At 37.8% G+C, this 18,977-nt stretch overlaps 2 protein-coding genes across 5 annotated transcripts in view; both read left to right on the top strand.

The window, feature by feature from the left end:
• LOC119131662 (lymphocyte antigen 75-like) overlaps nucleotides 1-18,977 on the top strand; it is a 1,013,224-nt gene that overhangs the window by 199,215 nt on the left and 795,032 nt on the right. The gene's annotated exons all lie outside the window — the stretch shown is intronic.
• On the top strand, nucleotides 525-16,640 carry atp8b1 (ATPase phospholipid transporting 8B1). Of its 4 annotated transcripts, none has more exons than XM_037266343.1 (31): nucleotides 528-665; nucleotides 1,586-1,649; nucleotides 5,139-5,323; nucleotides 5,585-5,682; nucleotides 5,847-5,960; nucleotides 6,111-6,209; nucleotides 6,382-6,443; nucleotides 6,738-6,810; nucleotides 7,108-7,178; nucleotides 7,790-7,872; nucleotides 8,114-8,272; nucleotides 8,590-8,678; nucleotides 8,963-9,153; nucleotides 9,469-9,553; nucleotides 9,739-9,862; nucleotides 9,940-9,983; nucleotides 10,090-10,246; nucleotides 10,359-10,547; nucleotides 10,643-10,755; nucleotides 11,075-11,239; nucleotides 11,306-11,417; nucleotides 11,548-11,623; nucleotides 11,830-11,962; nucleotides 12,310-12,438; nucleotides 12,512-12,668; nucleotides 13,273-13,496; nucleotides 13,578-13,661; nucleotides 14,068-14,313; nucleotides 14,493-14,631; nucleotides 15,194-15,324; nucleotides 15,431-16,640. In XM_037266343.1, the coding sequence occupies exons 3-31, from the start codon at nucleotides 5,158-5,160 to the stop codon at nucleotides 15,659-15,661; spliced, it is 3,744 nt and encodes a 1,247-aa protein (XP_037122238.1). In that variant the 5' UTR covers nucleotides 528-665; nucleotides 1,586-1,649; nucleotides 5,139-5,157; the 3' UTR covers nucleotides 15,662-16,640. The 4 variants fall into 4 exon arrangements, with proteins under 4 accessions (XP_037122237.1, XP_037122238.1, XP_037122239.1 ...); XM_037266345.1 differs by having other exon boundaries at nucleotides 547-662; XM_037266342.1 differs by lacking the exon at nucleotides 1,586-1,649 and having other exon boundaries at nucleotides 525-665.

Raw genomic sequence — 18,977 nt, 5'->3', positions numbered from 1 at the left:
GGTCATTAATATCCAATGTTTCCCACTATATTACGTCTAACATTGGTCAAAACGATTCTGTGACTTGGTTTAAGTTTGACATGTATGCATGTTTTTGTTTATAATCAATAGACTGAAAGGCAAATATGCAGAAGCGTGGAACTACCAATGTGGAGTAAACATAATTATTAATGCAAGTACGTTCAAACGTATTTACAAGTACGTCTGTTTTTCAACATTAAATGTAGAGAAGGTTGATAACCGATTTACAAATATTTTACAATACTTATTCTCATTGAAGATTTTAATTAAGAATAGTAATTTACTCACTCGTATACCACGTGATGTGTCAAGCACACCTTGTCAGTACCTGCCTGCCCGGTGCTCACTTCTGAGGAGGCCGATCTTGCAGTCCCTGAATGCCACACTGCTTCCCCCCCCTGCACGGAGCAATCGTGTGTTTGTGTGTGCATGTGGTGTGTGGAACGTGTCAAACCGGTCGCGTGGGTTGGTGAGGGCTGGGCAGGTAAAGTTGCGTGGGGGAGGAGGAAGGGCGGGGTGCGGTGGAGCTTCTTCAAACAGGAACAAGGAAACATGGTGCGGTGACAGAGCGGTCGGACCCACACATAAAGAGCTGGATTCTTCCATTTTTTAATTTCTTACCACTCATCAGTAAAGAACACGTTGTAAGTATAAGTTTATTCTAATCATAGACAGTCTTACTCGGTCAAGTTTCAGTTTGTTGTTCAAGACTTCTTAAAGGGAGTGTCAGTGCTTCCACCTGAGCGATTACTCTTCCATTCACATTTTTTTCTGTCAAAATTATGTTTTTTTGTTTAACTGTATCCAAAATATATTTTAGCCCTATCAGAATTGTGCAGTTGTAATTGAGCCAAATTCAATTTCAAGCCACAAATGTGCTTTACAACAAACAATACCTATATTTTTTTTGGGTTGACCTTGCGATAAAGACACGCACAGGCCAAATATCCTAATATTTTATCAAATAAAATAAATCAAATATCTCAATGCACAATTTAGGAAGTAAACAATAATGTTGTAGTTTGCAGTGATGCTTCATATAAGATGAATTTGGTCACTTTTATCTACTTGATACAAGCAAACCTTTCTAGATGGTCACAGTGTGATGCTGTACACCACCACTACAAAATGCAACTACAGTAAATAAACAAATTACTGATTAAAACCATCTGAAAAAGCCGAATTTTATTTCTGTCCATTTTTTTACACTTTTGTTGCCATGTGTCTATTTACAAACTGCACATACAATGTGAGATCAATAAATATTTTGACCTTTTGTATTACTTAGACATCTGAGAATAATCCTCAAATTTAGTGAAGTTTGAATTGGGATTACTGATGAGTTTCCACTTCAACAGGAACACATAGGCCCTTACATTACTATCCCTTACAATATATGAACAAAACTTTGGCGATCAGAACCTTACGTTTCCCCCTGAATTCTGATTCTTTCTCCGACTAAAACATGTCGGCCATTTTTAATTAAACAGATTCAACAACTTGGAGAAGGCCATTTTTTCTTTCACCATGACTGTGCCCTAGAACTCAAAGGTTATTTTTTTAGTTTGGTGTGGACGACTTTGGAAAGGACCCTGACGTCAATTCCGTCAAACACTGTTTGGAACCAGGTGAGCCAGGTTAAATGCCGATGACATCACAAATAGTTCTGTGGATGACTAGACATAATTTCCCACGGCTGTCTCAAACATCTTGTCGCAAGACAGTGTAATCAGCAATCAGAATCTCTTAAAACAGCATAGACCACACAAAAATAGCTTTACAGTACATGTTTTGAATGGTTTAATCTTCACTTGGTGAAGCCCTTTAACGCTGCCCCACTGTTTACTTTAAACAAGCAATGAGCCAAAGTTTTGATTGGGGAAATACTCTGTCTTTTTCAAAGCGCTCACATTGATGATTTATGACTACAAGAATGTGAAGGGACTGTTGGAAATAATTTAATCATTAAAAGATAAATCGTGAGAAATATCAATATATTTCTATTTATTTTTAAATTAAATGTAGTTGAATTCATTGATAGTATTTCCTGTACATTCCAAAGTCAACCCAATTACCGAATCACCACTAGGGATGGAGACGAGCTAAGTTAATGTTCAACGTTTTACAATTCAACTGCCACCCAGAAATTGGGCAGCGACAAAAAAAAAAATAGTCCTTTATGTTGAATAAATTGTTGATCCGCCTTGTAGTAATTAGGGCAAGATTAATTTCTCTGTAAGGCTGTACCATCATTTAAACTCAAGTTTACTATTTTCTGCCATCTAAAATCAACATAAACAAATTAACAAATTCATTATTTGAGTCCAAATTCATTATAACTGACAATTCCATGGCTTGATTGAGTTTTATAACTGAAATAGACCTCTGTAAATAAAGAACTTGTTTTTTTCCGCCAACATGAATATGCATAGTAATTTATTGGTGCTATGCACGGGAGATAAGCCAGCATGGGGTCTCTGTGGACTGGCGTTGAGTGGATTTCATTAGTTTAAGTCCTGCTGTGCCAACTGCTGGAGAATCTCAATTATGACTTGAGTCCAAGTCAATAGCTTTCATTTGATGCCATCATTCAATTGCCTGTTGTCACCTTGTCAAGTGTATGACTTAAAGATGCAGCAATTTTTCCAGGCTTACATAAATTGGCAATACACTGGACAGGATTTAGTTCATAAATCCTCCCTAGAAAAAAAAACCTCATCTTCTGAAATGACTAAATCAGAATTTGTATTTACTAAAATATAAGGTGACTAAATCAGTCATAAAAGATAAGATTAAAAATAAGATAAAATATTATGTTGAATTACTCTTTCAAATATGGGAAAGAAGAAAGCTCCAAATAGTAAAATGTTGTCTGTGACGGTCTGGACCAATCTCTATTCGAAAACCTTTTTGTTTGATGAGCTTTTCTTTCCAAGCCAATTGTTGACTTTATTATCAGGCACTTGTTCTGTCATGTACATGCGGTTGCTTTAAATTGTTGACATGCTTGTGAATACACAAGACAGATGGTTTGAAAGCAGAGTGAGGGAGTCCATCTTACCTGTACATCAAAATTGAAAAACAGTTTCTAAAAAAGCCAGAAGAGAATCTATGCCCCACATACAATGCTGTCCTTTCATTGATACAGTAGAATGGAATTGATATGTGATCTAAACGCAATTTGTGCATATATCCGCCCGTATGTTTGTTTTTGAACTTCTATCTTGTATTGTTTTCTTTCATAGTTGGGTGCCATTATGTTGCATGACAGCTGGCGACCAATCCATTCTATTTTTATTTGCTCACGGAGTGACATCTTTTTTGCCACTAATAGTGTTGACATCCCTTTTTTTTGGTGTACTTCACCTTACCCGTCTGAGCAAGAGCTGAGACGACCCCCCCCCAGCCACCCACCCACACACACACACACACACACACATATTCTCAGGTTTCACTGTTGTCACCCACTCAGTAGATCACTTACCCCGCCCTCCCTCATTGTTTCCATAGTTACACCCCTTAGCCAGATACCAGCAAACCTGTTTTCTGAGTCAGGTGATGCCACCAATGAAGTAATTTTATGTTTTAGATGTTCCTTAAAATTATTTTCTATCAGTCATAAACAATCTCGCTAAACTGCACCTAGGTCAGTTTTCGAATAATTAAATTCATCAACTTTTTGTACACCACAACAACATGTTGCTTCACATTTCTTATTGCTTGTACAGCTGCATGGTGTTTTTGCATTCTCACTCCTGGAAGGAAATAGTATTCATAGTCTGATGGCGCGGTATATTCTGAAAAAGAAATTTGAGACCGCCAATGAAAACAAGTCATGTAACATTAATGCCATTCTGTTTTCATGCCTTTGTTTTTTGTTTTTTTAAATCGCATTCAATTGTTGATGTGCTTTAAGAGTTGACGTAACAACCGTATGGGAAGACTGTTTTGTCCTCACGAATGGTATGTTGTTTAACTGGATGATGACAGGGGGTTTGATTTAAAAATAACTTGCATTTTTAAATCAAGATTGTCCGTCTCAGTTGCCATACTGAGTGCAAGTATTTTGCCATGAAAAGAAAACATGCCACCCTCTAGTCGGTTCCATAGTCCAATTATAACACCCGTGTGTCAATCTGTTATGATGTTGAGCAGGGCTTATCTTACACAGTCTAGTCTGCAGCCACATAGCACCAAAAGTCGTCAGCAGCTTTGATCTACTGGAGGGGTGTCAAACTCATTTTTTTCACGGGCCGCATTGTCGTCATAGCTTCTTTCGGAGGGCCATTATGACTGTCAACCCAAATAAATGTAGGAGCACCTCATATTATATACAGTAAAAGCTACAAAACAGACAAATAACTCGTTTTCAAATCAGATGAGTAAAAACTGGTCAAATATTAACCAGCTCAGTGGCCTAGTAGTAGAGTGTCCGCCCTGAGACTGGAAGGTTGTGGGTTCAAACCCCGGCCGGGTCATACCAAAGACTATAAAAATGGGACCCATTGCCTCCCTGCTTGGCACTCAGCATTAAGGGTTGGAATTGGGGGGTTAGATCACCAAATGATTCCCGAGCGCGGCACCGCTGCTGCTCACTGCTCCCCTCTCCCCTAGGGGATGGGTTAAAATCAGATGGGGATGGGTTAAATGCAGAGGACAAATTTCACCACACCCAGATGTGTGTGTGACAATCATTGGGACTTTAATCTTTAACTTTAATCTTTAAATCAAAAAAGATATTATTAAAAGTGAAGACAATTTGCAATTCTAGTAATGACACGAATTTAATGCACAATTTGTCTTCGCGGGCCACATAAAATGATGTGGCGGGCCGTATCTGGCCCCTGGGCCTTGAGTTTGACACCTGTGATCTACTGTCTGCTTACAAGCTTTTCTTTTGCAATGAACCACATGTCTACGCCTCACTAAAGCAATAGTACATCTGTGTGGATGGACGAGACAGTTTACCAATCAAACCCATCACCCCGCTCTTGTTTTCAATCCCAACCTACTTTTTGAATGGACAATAGAGTACCTGTTGCAATTAATTACTCTTACTCACCAGGAGCATAACAGCGTCTAGTATTGTAAAATCTGAATCATTTTTTGTTTCTCAGCGATACTTGCAGCGTCAAAATGACGACGCGCCAGGCTGGCACCCACGGGTCTATGAGGCCCGATGATGAGGTCATGCCATACAGTGATGATGAGACGGACGATGAGCTGGATGTGAGCACAGATGAGGAAGAAGAAGAACCGGTGCCAGGAGCCCCACCTCCCCCTGTGGAAGTTAGACCCACTGGTGAGACCATCCGTCCTCTGCCTGACCGCCACGAGCAGGATATATAATATATTATGCTAATAAATTATCTTTTCCAAGTTATAGATATAATAATGTGCCTATGCTTTGATTATACTTATTACATGTAGTAAGTATAAAAATGATACACTGCGTATTGAGTATGAGGGAGTATTGCTTAATTTTAAGTAGTTGGGACAATTTTTTGCAAAAGCGACGTCAGGAGTAACACAAACATTATTAATATACTCTCTTTTTTTTAAGAAATTGGCTGGAAGGTGAAAGCCAATGACCGAGGCTTCCACCACCTGCCAGAATTTGAAAAAAAAGTATTCCTGTGCATCAAGAAGAGCAGATACTCTGTAAGTGCACAAATCACGATACGACATGAAACAAAATGATTTGTCTAATTGTCTACATGATACTTAGTTTATGGTACTCAAACCATCATGTAAATCTCACTGGTGCAAGGTCATAAAAATGATTGTCGTCACTGTTGTATCATTTTGGATATTTCTTCTTTCAGGGGAATGCCATCAAGACGTATAAATACAATGTCTTCACGTTCCTTCCCCTCAACTTGTACGAGCAGTTTAAGAGGGTTGCCAACATTTACTTTTTGGCTCTGCTCATTCTACAGGTACAATTTCCAAGCCTCGTCAAAGGCCAAAAAATTCCAATAGATTATAAAATAAAACAATAGCATGTGAGAAGTAGTCTTAGCATTTATCTTATAATCAAATTGTCAATATAATTGTCAATTAATCAAATATACATTTTGTTTTCTTAGAGTATTCCAGAAGTTACAACTCTGCCTTGGTACACCACCTTGATCCCTCTGGTTGTGGTTCTGGGAGTAACTGCCGTCAAAGACCTGGTGGACGATCTTGTAAGAAAAGCAACCTACTGTCAGCATCCTGCGCTTACTGAAACAATATGGAATTTAACATTTATATAATATATATGTGTTTAAATGGCAACAAATAATTCTGATGCTATTTGATAGTCAATACATTGACTTATCTAAAATCACGTTCCCTCTCGCTTGATTTACCTTTCAGGCTCGACACAAGATGGACAAGGAGATTAATAATAGGAAATGTGAGGTTCTGCTGGATGGCAGGTCAGAACTTGTTCATGTTAATTTGCCATTATTTTTTTTTTTTTTGGGTGAATTTTGAAGTAAACTGCACTACTAATCAAAAGAGCTTGCCTTAAATCGTTTTAGTTCTGTTCAAATTTTAAGACTACCAGTTTCGCGTTTGTCATTTTATATGATATAAATTTTCCATGTGGAGAAAAAATCAACAGATATATCATTTTATATATTACCTTTTTTCCCCATTTAAGACTAAAATGAGCTTTTCTTTATTGTATTGAAAAATTGCGACAATATTCAGGTATATTCATTGCTCAGGTTTCAAGAGTCAAAGTGGAGACACATCGAGGTTGGAGATGTCATTCGCTTGAAGAAAAATGATTTCATTCCGGTATGTGTAATTTGCTCATAGGCATAAATGTGAGTGTGATTGTTTGTCTATATTTGGCCTGCAATTTGCATTGATATTATTTCTTGAGCTTGTGTTAACCAGTAAGTAAGGTCTGAATGACAATACTACAGTTGTAATACAAATAATTAAACAAACTAAATAAATGAACAACGCATATTCTATTTAACCCATTTTACTTTATCTGCTCACAATTCAAATGGGCTCTGACTGTGTTGTACAGGCATGTTGTATGACTTGTCCAGTGTGTCAGATTATATTGTTTGTTTTGTGTTACAGGCGGACATATTGCTTTTGTCTAGTTCAAACCCAAACAGCCTTTGCTATGTGGAAACAGCAGAGCTTGATGGGTGAGGCCGCTATTTTTTATCTTTTATCAAAATAAATTAAATAAAACTCCAAGGAAATGCTTATGCAATAATACATAGTCAAGAATTTAAAATGTCAACACATATCAAACTATATTTGATTGATGAAGCAAAGGCTTGCCTTTTTTTCCCCCCCAAGTGTTCTTTATCAACACATTACTCTTTGTCAAGTAAGCCAACAGTAAATATTTTTCTCTTTGACTTGACTTTTTTATGACAAAGAAAGGAACACCATTTATTCAAATATTTACAATCAAACTACAAATGCTCAGATAATAATAATGGAAACCTAGTGAAGTGATAGAAACAAAGTGCTTGTTGTATGTGGATCTTTTTATCCATTTTATCTTTTTATCCATTTTTAACATGTTTTCACAATCTTCTTTACTGTATGCTATCGTTTTAATATGGTTTTAACTTGTTTTTAACTTTTTATCTCTTGTAAAGTGACCTTGAGTGACCTGAAAGGCGCTTCTAAATTAAATGTATTATTATTATTATTATTATTATTGAGAACATCTGTTCTGATCATCATCCAACGCCCATCCCAATGTTTGGTAATAAATTATTGTGTGTCTTTTTTTCCTTTTCAGAGAAACTAACCTAAAGTTTAAGCTGGGACTTCGAGTAACTGATGAAAGACTGCAGGAGGAACGTCAAATGGCTCAGTTTGATGGTATACTGTGTAACTTGTATCTGTTTTGAATTTCAGTTCATGAACCTATAAGTAATACAAATGATTTTAATGATAAAAATGTTTTTTAAAAATAAGAATATCTACTTTTTTATTAGGATACATGCAAATAATGTAAGAGAGCTGTAGGATGTTTATTTCTTTTTAAATTTGTAAATAATTATTTGGACTATTTATTAATAATTATTTGGACTATTTATTTCGACCCCATCTCTTTTTATAGCTTTGATTGAGTGTGAGGAGCCCAATAACCGTCTGGATAAATTCACTGGGGTGATGCACTGGAAGAGAGAACGCTATCCACTGGACCTGGACAACATCCTACTCCGAGGCTGCAAAGTCAGAAATACTGAAGAATGTCATGGAGTTGTCATCTTTGCAGGTTCGAATGTTGGTTTGTGTTCTTTTGAAGAGTCAATTTAGTAGCGAAGTCGCCAATAGCAAGCACTAATACCATTAGTACTATTTATTGAGCCATAAAATGTCTCCCAAAAAACAATGACAGATAATTTTAAAGAAATAATTCTGTATCCCAATATAGAATTTTCTTTAAAATTGCATTAAATTCATGGCAATTTTACAGTCACAAAAGTCTTGAGTACCGTTACGTTGAAATAAGGCTGGTATGGCATAGCTACTGATACCTGGTATCGGTACTGTCCCTTCCATATTTCTTATGTTTTCCTTTTTCCTCTGAAGGTGCTGACACAAAAATCATGAGAAATGGTGGAAAATCGAGGTTCAAGAGGACCAAGATTGATGAGCTGATGAACTATATGGTCTACACTGTGAGTTAAACTTAAATAAACTGTAATCATCTGATTTTATGATTTGATACATAGAGACACGGTGTGCTGTGTATAGATTAGCATAGTTATTGATTAATTGATGGAACAAGCGTGTGGTTTTATCGTTGATTTATGGTCTTGATGCCACTGAGGCATAATAACATAAGTGGCATTCATTTGAATGCGTCCCTAAACCTAAAAGGAAATGCAGTTTCATGGTCATCAGGTTGTCCTTATTAGAAGTGTGTGTTAAAAATGTGATTTTTGTCTTGACAACTCGATAGATCTTTGTTCTCCTGATCCTGGTGGCAGCGGGACTTGCCATTGGTCACAGCTTCTGGTATGAGGAAATCGGGTCCAAGGCCTGGTATTTGTATGATGGGAGAGAGGACGGTACCTCCTATAGAGGATTCCTCAGCTTCTGGGGCTACCTCATTGTTCTGAACACCATGGTACCGATTTCACTCTATGTCAGGTTAGTAAAAGGAATAATCCCTTATCTAAGTCTGTCGATGCTGATAAATATCAATAATAATAATAATATTTAAGAGTCTTGTTGTGGTAACAAGATAACAGAAAATTGTGAAATTGAGTTTCTGTTCATGTTGCTACAGTGCTACCCGTACAATCTATCAGTTAATTGAGATTTTTTTTGGGAGGTATTTTATTGAATAATTATCTTTTTTTTTATTTTTTATTTCAAATTGATAAGCTCTGAAGTAAATTATTGTTTATCTAAAAGGTCATCATTCCAATGTGTCAAAGTGTTCATTCGTTGCTTTGTGTTTAGTGTGGAGGTGATCCGTCTAGGCCAGAGTAAATTTATCAACTGGGACCTGCAGATGTACTATGCAGAGAAAGATACACCAGCAAAGGTACATTGGGAATGCACAAAACATTTCGGGGCATTGTTTTCTTACAGTAGGTGTAGCCTGAAAGTTTACCCTGACTTTAATTATTTAAGTATGACGAAGGTTTGGAATGACTCTTTGCTTTTGGGATTAGTCCCCTGCTTGTGAGATTCAATAGTGACTATCCCTTCTGATGCAATTCTCGACAGGCTCGAACCACCACCCTGAATGAGCAGCTTGGACAGATTGAATACATCTTCTCAGACAAGACGGGAACACTGACACAAAACATTATGGTGTTCAAAAAGTGCACTATCGCTGGGCGCAGTTATGGTAAAGTTTCAACTTATTATATCGACCTTTTTGTTTTGAAATTATATTGCGTTGACATTTTGCCTTATTCATAACAGGTGACCCAACCACTGCTGAGGGAGTGCGTCTGGATCGCGGAAAGGTAATACTGAAAAACATCAGTTTCTAATTTTCTTTAGTTCTATTTATTGGATCTCAGTGTCTAGAAAGAAAACGTATAGCAGTTGTTACCTCTTCTCTCCTAAAAGCCAGTGGACTGGAGCTGGAATCAGTATGCTGACAAAAAGTTCCAGTTTATGGACAATTCCCTTGTCGCCTGTTTGCGAGCCAAGAAGGATAAAGAGGCGATCGAGTTCTTCAGACTCCTCTCCCTTTGTCATACTGTCATGGTGGAAAACAAGGATGGTAATTATAACTTATTAATGATGATGATATTCATTTTAATTTGTGAAATCTAATCTATATGCAAGTGTTCTGTGTCAAACTATTAACATGTAGTTTTTGTTCCCTCTTTTAGGTGAATTGGTGTACCAAGCAGCGTCCCCAGATGAGGGCGCACTGGTGACAGCAGCTCGGAACTTTGGCTTTGTTTTTCTTTCCCGAACTCAGGACACAATCACTATCAGAGAAATGGAACAGGAGAAAACCTTCGAGATGTTAGCGCTGCTCGACTTCAACTCCGACCGGAAACGCATGTCCATCATCTGTATGAGTACTCACGCAAACACATCATTTTGATCATCAATGTTGCACTAAGCAGAGAACGTTGAATCGAATGAAATTAATCTCTTGGTCTTCCAGTGAAGTTTCCAGATGGTCGTATTCGTCTATACTGCAAAGGAGCTGACTCGGTCATCTACGAGCGACTTTCACCCAATTCCAAGCACAAGGAGTCAACTCAGATTGCTTTGGATGTGAGCTCATTTTGCTTAACTCAGAATTTTGGGAGATATCTAGGTGGCTCCGCAAAACAAACTGAAATTTACAAATCCCCCCAAATTCTTCAAAGAACACTAAACAATACTGTATGTTTCCTATGGGGGATGAGAATAAAATTCTGGAATAATAAAAATGCTCATAAGACACTTATCTGGTCTGCCACCTGAGTGCTCCAAGCATATTTCAGATGGGAAGGGGTCAGTGCCCTCGCGGACCTCCCACTAGCTCCGCCAGTGATAGTAAATGCACAAAATATCGCAAACTTTTTTGAACACTTTGCTATTTCCCCTGCAGAAATTTGCCAACGAGACCTTGCGAACACTTTGCTTGTGCTACAAAGACATCAGCAGTAGTGAGTATGAAGCCTGGTCCAGGAAACACATGGAGGCTCAGGTCACCTTGAACAACAGAGATGCTGCCCTCGATCATGTGTATGAGATGATTGAGAAAAACCTCATGGTGGGTAGAAAATGCTTTGTTGTTTGAACCTTTTATCAGTATGTAAAACTTTGCCTTTCTGTTCAGCTGATTGGGGCAACAGCCATCGAAGACAAACTGCAAGAAGGAGTACCGGAAACCATCGCTAAACTGGCACAGGCTGATATCAAGATCTGGGTTTTGACTGGAGATAAGAAAGGTACTGGAAACTCAGGAGAACAAGCAATGAAAGACAATGCACAGATAATTATGTTAAAGTAATGAGTAAAAAAAATAGTTTGAGTAGCAGTTTACTGATTTCTGCTTTTTGTTTTATTTCCTTCTTCCAGAAACTGCAGAGAATATTGGGTTTTCATGCTCCCTTTTGACGAATGACATGCAACTCCATTATGGAGAGAATGTCAAGTGAGTCATGTTTTAAGGGATCATCTTCTCGCATTTCTCTTCAAACATCATCAAATAATAGCAACATGTGAAGGATTCAATGATTGTAGTGTCAACTGTGTAAAAATATGCTTCAGAAGACTTGCTTGCTTGGTAAAGCAAAGTGTCATAGTTGTTAGGCCAGTGTCTCAGACTCATTGTCACTGGATTTATTTGTTTGTCATCAGTGAGAAGTTGAGTCTCCGTCAGGCTAAGCGAAGACACGAGCCTCCCACTGAGAGGCGAGGCAGAAAGAAACTTGCAGAGCCATTTTTCCCTGAACCAGGCAAAAATGCACTCATTATCACAGGAGGATGGCTGGTAATATTTATTTTTATCGTTGATTTGTTTTAATTGTATATTCTCTTTTATTTTAATGCTCTCTTTAAGTGTTAGTCTTTAAAAGGGACTGATGTACAAAAGATATACCGTAATTTTCGGACTATAAGTCGCGGTTTTTTTCATAGTTTGGGTGGGGGGGCGACTTATACTCAGGAGCGACTTATATACATATATATGTTTTTTTTTCACTTTTTTGGGCATTTTATGGCTGGTGCGACTTATACTCCGGTGCGACTTATAGTCCGAAAATTACGGTATATGTTTTTGAAGTAATATTATGTAATAGTGACGTACATTCAATTTGTACTTTGTTTTTACTTTCTCAGAACGAAATTCTGTACGAAAAGAAGAAGAAACGCCGCCGTTTGCGTCTTCGTCGTCTGGGAAAGCGACCGCCTCACAACAACCCTCAGGACGGACAGCCAATGAACGAATGGGAGAAGGAGATGAGACAAGTAAAAAAAAAAAAAAATGCAGAGTTGTTTCAATGAAATGATTTGATTGATGACTTTTTTTTTTTCTTACCAGATTGACTTTGTGGACATGGCCTGTGAGTGTGAATCAGTCATTTGCTGTCGGGTGACCCCAAAGCAGAAAGCTAATGTGGTCAGTTTGGTGAAGAAGTATAAGAAGGCAGTGACGCTGTCCATCGGTGATGGGGCCAATGATGTCAACATGATTAAAAGTATGTATGCCATCATGTATCTTCAACATTTCATCATCACTAATCTTGCCCATACTCATGTTTATTCAGCCTGACTGTGAATAGCAATTTTCTGTGAGTAATTAACGTTCCCTTAAAAGTTTTTAGTAATTACGTATTTTCATAGTTAAATCCATAAATTATGCCAAAGCACTTTCATGAAATTTCAAGTGCTTAAAAACATCTTCGAACATCCCTAAAATTACACAAAACATTCAGTAGGCGGTAATTTTAGGCCATTAAAATAAAAGCATGCCAGTTGCCCCACACAGAAAATATGAAAATGTGCTTTCAGACTGTGAAAGAACTCGAGCTTTCTTCAGACTTCATGTTCTGACTTTTTTTTCTTTTATCTTCAGTAGGTTCAGTATTATTATTATTATTATTATTATTATTATTATTATAAAAACGCTTACAAGTAAGTTTTTCCGTGAACGCCGAATATGTTCCTCAAAAAAAATCCATTAATGAATAAATTTGCAAGTAGTGAACAATTACGTTGTGAGGATCCACTGTACATACAATTTCACGGCACACTTTCCTTTGCATCGTCAACATCTTTTTTCCCCATTTGCTGTTCCTCCAGCCGCAGATATCGGTGTTGGCATCAGTGGTCAAGAGGGGATGCAGGCTGTGATGTCCAGTGACTTTGCTTTTGCTCAGTTCCGTTACTTGCAACGACTCCTGCTTGTGCACGGACGCTGGTCCTACATTAGAATGTGCAAGTTCCTTCGGTTCTTCTTCTTCAAGAACTTTGCGTTCACATTGGTCCATTTTTGGTACTCTTTCTTCAGCGGATACTCTGCACAGGTCAGAATCATGCCTTTCTGAACAATAAATGTGATCCTAGGCCCTGAATTATATTTCATTGTAATTGTTCTCTGTCTTTAGGTGGCCTATGAGGACTGGTTCATCACGCTCTACAATCTTTTTTACAGCAGCTTACCTGTTCTTCTAGTTGGACTCCTCGACCAGGTAAAAACAACCCTGTCATAGTCCTACTTCAGCATGATATATTGACATCTGAAGGTTCAACTTTTATATTTCTATGCATTGTGTTTAACTCTGAAATGAAATATTTACCCACCAAGCCGTACATTTCATCGGACAGTTTGGAACCTTAACCTAGTTTCCATTGTGGGGCGTGTCAGCTCTGTAAATAGAATGACATCAAGTTAGCATGACTCAGCTTAACGCATGATTGAATTGAAGGTGTGCTACTGTATTGTTTGTGTTCTTCCCATTGACACACACACACAAAATATCTATTGTCAACAAATCCAGAAATTGTTCGCTTTTAGGATGTACTATGTCAAATTAATCTGTTGCAAATCAATCTGTAGATCTACAAGTGATCCTCTTCCATTTCCATTTGCTGCAGGATGTTAATGACAGACTGAGCCTCAAATTCCCCAAGCTATATCAACCTGGTCAGCAGGGGACCTTGTTCAACTACAAAAACTTCTTCATCAGCTTGTTCCACGGCATCTTCGTCTCCCTCATTATCTTCTTCATTCCTTACGGAGCATTCCTGCGAACCATGGGACAAGATGGAGAAGCGCCTTCAGATTACCAGTCTTTCGCCGTTGTCACCGCCTCATCACTGATTTTTGCCGTCAACCTACAGGTTAGTCACTCACACAATGGCCGGATTGTTTAGCAAAATTAACTTTGACATCAGAATTTATTGATGACGACCACTTGAATATCTACAATGACATTTCTGTCATTGAGAAATGTTTAGATACTTTTGCTCAGTGTTGTAACTGAAATAATATAAAACATTATCATTCTTGCTGCCTTTAGATCTCCCTGGATACCTCCTACTGGACCTTTGTCAACTGTTTTGCTGTTTTAGGAAGCATAGCCATCTATTTTGGCATTATGTTTGACTTGCACAGTGCTGGAATTCATGTCATCTTTCCTCGCCATTTTACCTTCACAGGTCAGTCAGTCATTTCGCGTCTTCTTTTCAGTGTCCTGCCTCAGTTTAGTAAAAATGAATATACAGTAATCCCTCACTACATCGCGGTTCGTTTATCGCGGTTTCACTACATCGTGGATTTTTTTTCCAAATAAAAAAAAACATTTAAAAGTAAAAAAAAACTTCTAAATTGAGGAATTACGGCACAAAACTTGCTCACATGCCGGCAGAAAGCAAGGAGTGCCCACACAATCGAAGTGCGTACACTTGTACATTTTTATAAATTTCTTTTATAATAACTAGAGCTCTAAAAACATATTCTGATGTTCTAATAATAAAATATGCACTTAAATGGTTTCATATACATTTATTGACACACAAAAAATGTACAGATAAAAAAAAAATGTACAGATGAGAGGGTGACCGTCACTTATCGCGGGTGATTTTTGGAACCAATTATCCGCGATAAATGAGGGATTACTGTATAAGTATCTGGATGCCATAATAGGAGCTCAAATAAAAAGCGCACAAACTCAGATGTCGTTTGTCACTAACCATGTTAACAATATTCCGTTTTATATAGGGGCAGCATCAAACGCTCTCCGCCAGCCTTACTTGTGGTTAACCATAATCCTCACAGTGGGAATCAGCTTGTTGCCAGTCATCTGCATCCAGTTCCTACATAAAGTTATCTATCCTTCCGTGGGAGATAAGGTAAGGTCAAATTTGCAGGCCTTAAATGAAAAGGAAATTTGAGGGATTAGTTTGACCAATCAAAGTTGCCTGTGAGCTGGAGTTGAATAATTTCATATTTTTTCAGATCCAGAGAAATAGGAAGAGGTATGAGTTGGAAATGCAACAGGAGGCAAATAAAAGGGCGCCGGCCTTCCAACGTGGCGGACGTTCCCGCCGCTCTGGCTATGCCTTCTCCCACTCTCGAGGCTATGCAGACCTCATCGCCTCTGGGCGGAGCATTCGGAGACGCCCGGCGTCGCGGGTTAGGCCCCAGAGTGGCATCAGGGAGGTTTCTGAAAGAGCTGAGAACACTTGATGATTGGAGACTAGTGACAATATGCTGGAATTCCCTTTTCTGGAATCACCATCGTAGGGGACCAATCTGCGACAACACTGATGTCAAGACTGGAAACTCAGCATAGAAAAGACATTTAAGTGGAGGTATATTTTCAAATGGATGTTTAAGTGCTTTTGAAAGTGACATCACAAAAGAACCGAGGCACTTTCTTCATCCTCTATGCACAGACTCTTATATGCTAAACCAAAGACAAACAACTGACATTTTTTGGTCATGCACCGACAGTGTGACTCGCAATGTCATTTATTTAACTCAGGATTTTAAAACCTAAAGCTTTATTTTTTAAGTTAGTTAACCTCACCCAACCCACCTTTCCCCTTTATCACCACTGCCACATGGTTCCAGCTCCATCCTGCACTTGAAATTAACATTTCTATCACATTTTATCTCCATAATTGATTCAATTGTTACATTTGTTTTTGTCTGTTGAAATTCTAAATTGATGCTCATTTTTTTCAACACACCTCTAAAATGTTATAATGAATTAAGGAGGGATGTTACTACGTCATATATGCAAGGTGGATTGTTGTAAAGTGTCACTTCATTTAATTTGTGAACATTACTCCTCTGCTGAATCACGTGCCTGACAGTTCTCACAATCACTCATTTTGTAACTTCAAATGTAATTCAGTCCAAATCCTATTTATCATGCCTAAAAAAAAATCCCAGATGTAAAAAATCTTAATCTTCCCCTTATTTTAAATTTTTTGCATCCTCGTGTGTAAACATACAAATGTTTGTTTACATTAAATTGTCATTTCATTGGCCCTACAATTTATTTATCCGCCACACACATTTGAGCCAAAACTGAGACATTGTTGTTCTGTTACTGTTTGCAGATGTGTTTTTAACCTAATGATTAAGGCAGTGTGGTTGTTGGGTTGAGTTGATATTTTATCATAGTGTTGTTAATAAAAGTTATGGGTATATGTATCAATCTGGAACTCTGTTTTCTTCTCATCTTCTTTTGTGTGTGAAATGTGTTTGTATTTCCCTTAAAAGGGCCCTGATGTAAATTCTCTATTTTTTTAAAGTTTTTAATCATAAATATGTATCGCCCAGCATGAATAAGTCTGGAAAGTTGTGGGAAGAATGACCCATGATTCCCTTGCCTATGACTTTGTATGAAAAAAAAAAAACCAGGTCTCTGAAATCAGCTGTTTTCAGTTTGTGATGACACTAACCCCCGCCTTTTTCAATTTGTGATGCCACCTACCCTCAATTTTTTAAATCTAAGCACCTGCCAAACTTTCAACACAAACTACCATGCAGGTATGGCTGGAGAGCAACAGTCTCTTTCTTCTCCTTACAGCTGGACTTTATCCATTAAATATGCCCAAACTCCAAAAATGTGTTAGTTTGCAGAAAACATTTCATGGACAATTGAGCAATTTAGGACAATGCAACTGTGGATTAGCAGAACATCTTTCCTCTGGGATTGATACCAACTCTCACTGTAACAGGATGCTTGTTCAAGTAAGTCTATTTTCCTTCAGTATATGATACAACATTGTGACCTTTGAGTCATTTGCTTTGCATGTGGAACAGGTGAAGCAAAAAAATAAAGAAGGCCAGCCTTGGCCATGCCTACCAAAATCCATTCATTCAATGCTAGGTTAGTAGTAGGCCGTTCTGGTCTAACCTGTGAAATTCCATGAAAAAAAAAAAGTATTTTGATACAGTAGTAGGGTGGTTGTTGCCTTGTGTTCAAGATTGCAGAGAGGTTTGTCTTTCTTTTTTTTTTTTCTTTTTTTTTTGGTGGGTTGAGGTTGGGCGGCGGTTAGGGCTGAAAAGTTTGCTCTGTGTTGTCGAAATCCCAAAGCATGGCTGCTTTGTCCATCCATCCGTCCATCCATCTATCAATCAATCCATCATACTGTTACTGATGCAATTGCTTTTAGTTTGTATTTCTGTTTGGCAGTAATAATGACAACCGCTGGGTGTCACTGCAAGACAACATTTTAGTTTGATTGGTTAACGCAGTGGCTGAGAAATAAAACACCTTTTCACTCCTCTGAGGCTTCATTATAACCTCAGGCCACAATGATTATTGCTATTGCAAATTTTTATTAGAATAAAATAGATTTTGAGAGCCAACCAATTGGTAATATTAAAACTTTTTTTTTGAGATAAGAAAACAAAAGTGAATAAGTGAATATAAAATTCTCTTATTCATAAACACAACAGTCTGAGGTGAGGAGCCACTCCCACTGGTGCTTGACATTGATGTTATGAATAAATTCTTACAAAGTTCACAATTTGCTCTTGTAATCTGCACGTTTTTTTCTTGGAAAATTATTACTTTAATCTCATGAAGCATTTCTACTTTATTTGTATATGTACCCATCACCCACCCCCCATAATCTACAAACTCATGACATTACACTTAATCAGGTTTTTAAAAGTTTCAAATGTATTTCATCATTTTACCGGTGTAACACTGTTACAGTATGTTAAATTATTTTTAGTCATCTATCAGACTCCGTCAAATCTGCATCAGTACCACATCAGAGGCCTCAAGGCCCGCATAGATAATGCTCTCCATATTTACAGTTTGAGGAGGATTAAGCGCTTTTGACTAGATCCCATTTGTGTGAACCTATTAGTGCCTAGTGCCCCAGGCTCCCTTTGATTCGCTTCTGAGATTAGGTAAAGGTATTATAGTAAGAGGATCGGCTCGCCTCGAGGTGAGAGGCTCATCTATACAGTACAGGCAGAACGAGAGGAACACACACAAAGACATGGACATGCTCTCATAGTTTGACACATGGTAGTTTCATTCTGCATGTGAACATTTTTATAATGAAAAATCAAGAAGGTGAAACAGCAGAGATAACTGTCCATTTTTCTATTTATGTCTTATGATAGTTGTACTAGGTTCATCTTGTTTTTTCCTTTTCAATTACTTCACTGGTTCTTCTATATCAAACAAATTTCTTAGGTTCATTTACCTGACATGTTTCGGCGGGTTCTTCCGCCTTCATCAGAGTGAAGGCGGAAGAACCCGCCGAAACATGTCAGGTAAATGAACCTAAGAAATTTGTTTGATATGTCTTATGATGATGTGATGTTCCCATTAGATTTGATGAGAATACATAATTTGATAACCCCATTAACATATCTTAAAATTGTACAAGATATTAGATTAAATGTTTTGATTTGTAACTGTAAGCATCCATGATTGAAGACTTTTGTGTATTTTTGCAATGACTACCTGAGTCACGTATGTGTGATCCATAAATTTTGGACCTGAAGTTCTCCGTGGGTCCATCAG

Source organism: Syngnathus acus, chromosome 12 (genome assembly GCF_901709675.1).
Source record: "Syngnathus acus chromosome 12, fSynAcu1.2, whole genome shotgun sequence".
Classification (NCBI taxonomy): domain Eukaryota; kingdom Metazoa; phylum Chordata; class Actinopteri; order Syngnathiformes; family Syngnathidae; genus Syngnathus; species Syngnathus acus.
Note: the sequence above shows the minus strand (reverse complement) of the source record. Positions and strands in the feature narration are given on the sequence as shown.

Bases quoted from the DNA above. Each gene is read 5' to 3' on its own strand.
- atp8b1 (XM_037266342.1), top strand. From the start codon at position 5,158: ATGACGACGCGCCAGGCTGGCACCCACGGGTCTATGAGGCCCGATGAT. The intron at 6,811-7,107 runs GTATGTGTAATT...TTTGTGTTACAG, and splicing joins AGAAAAATGATTTCATTCCG to GCGGACATATTGCTTTTGTC. The intron at 13,497-13,577 runs GTCAGAATCATG...CTCTGTCTTTAG, and splicing joins TCAGCGGATACTCTGCACAG to GTGGCCTATGAGGACTGGTT.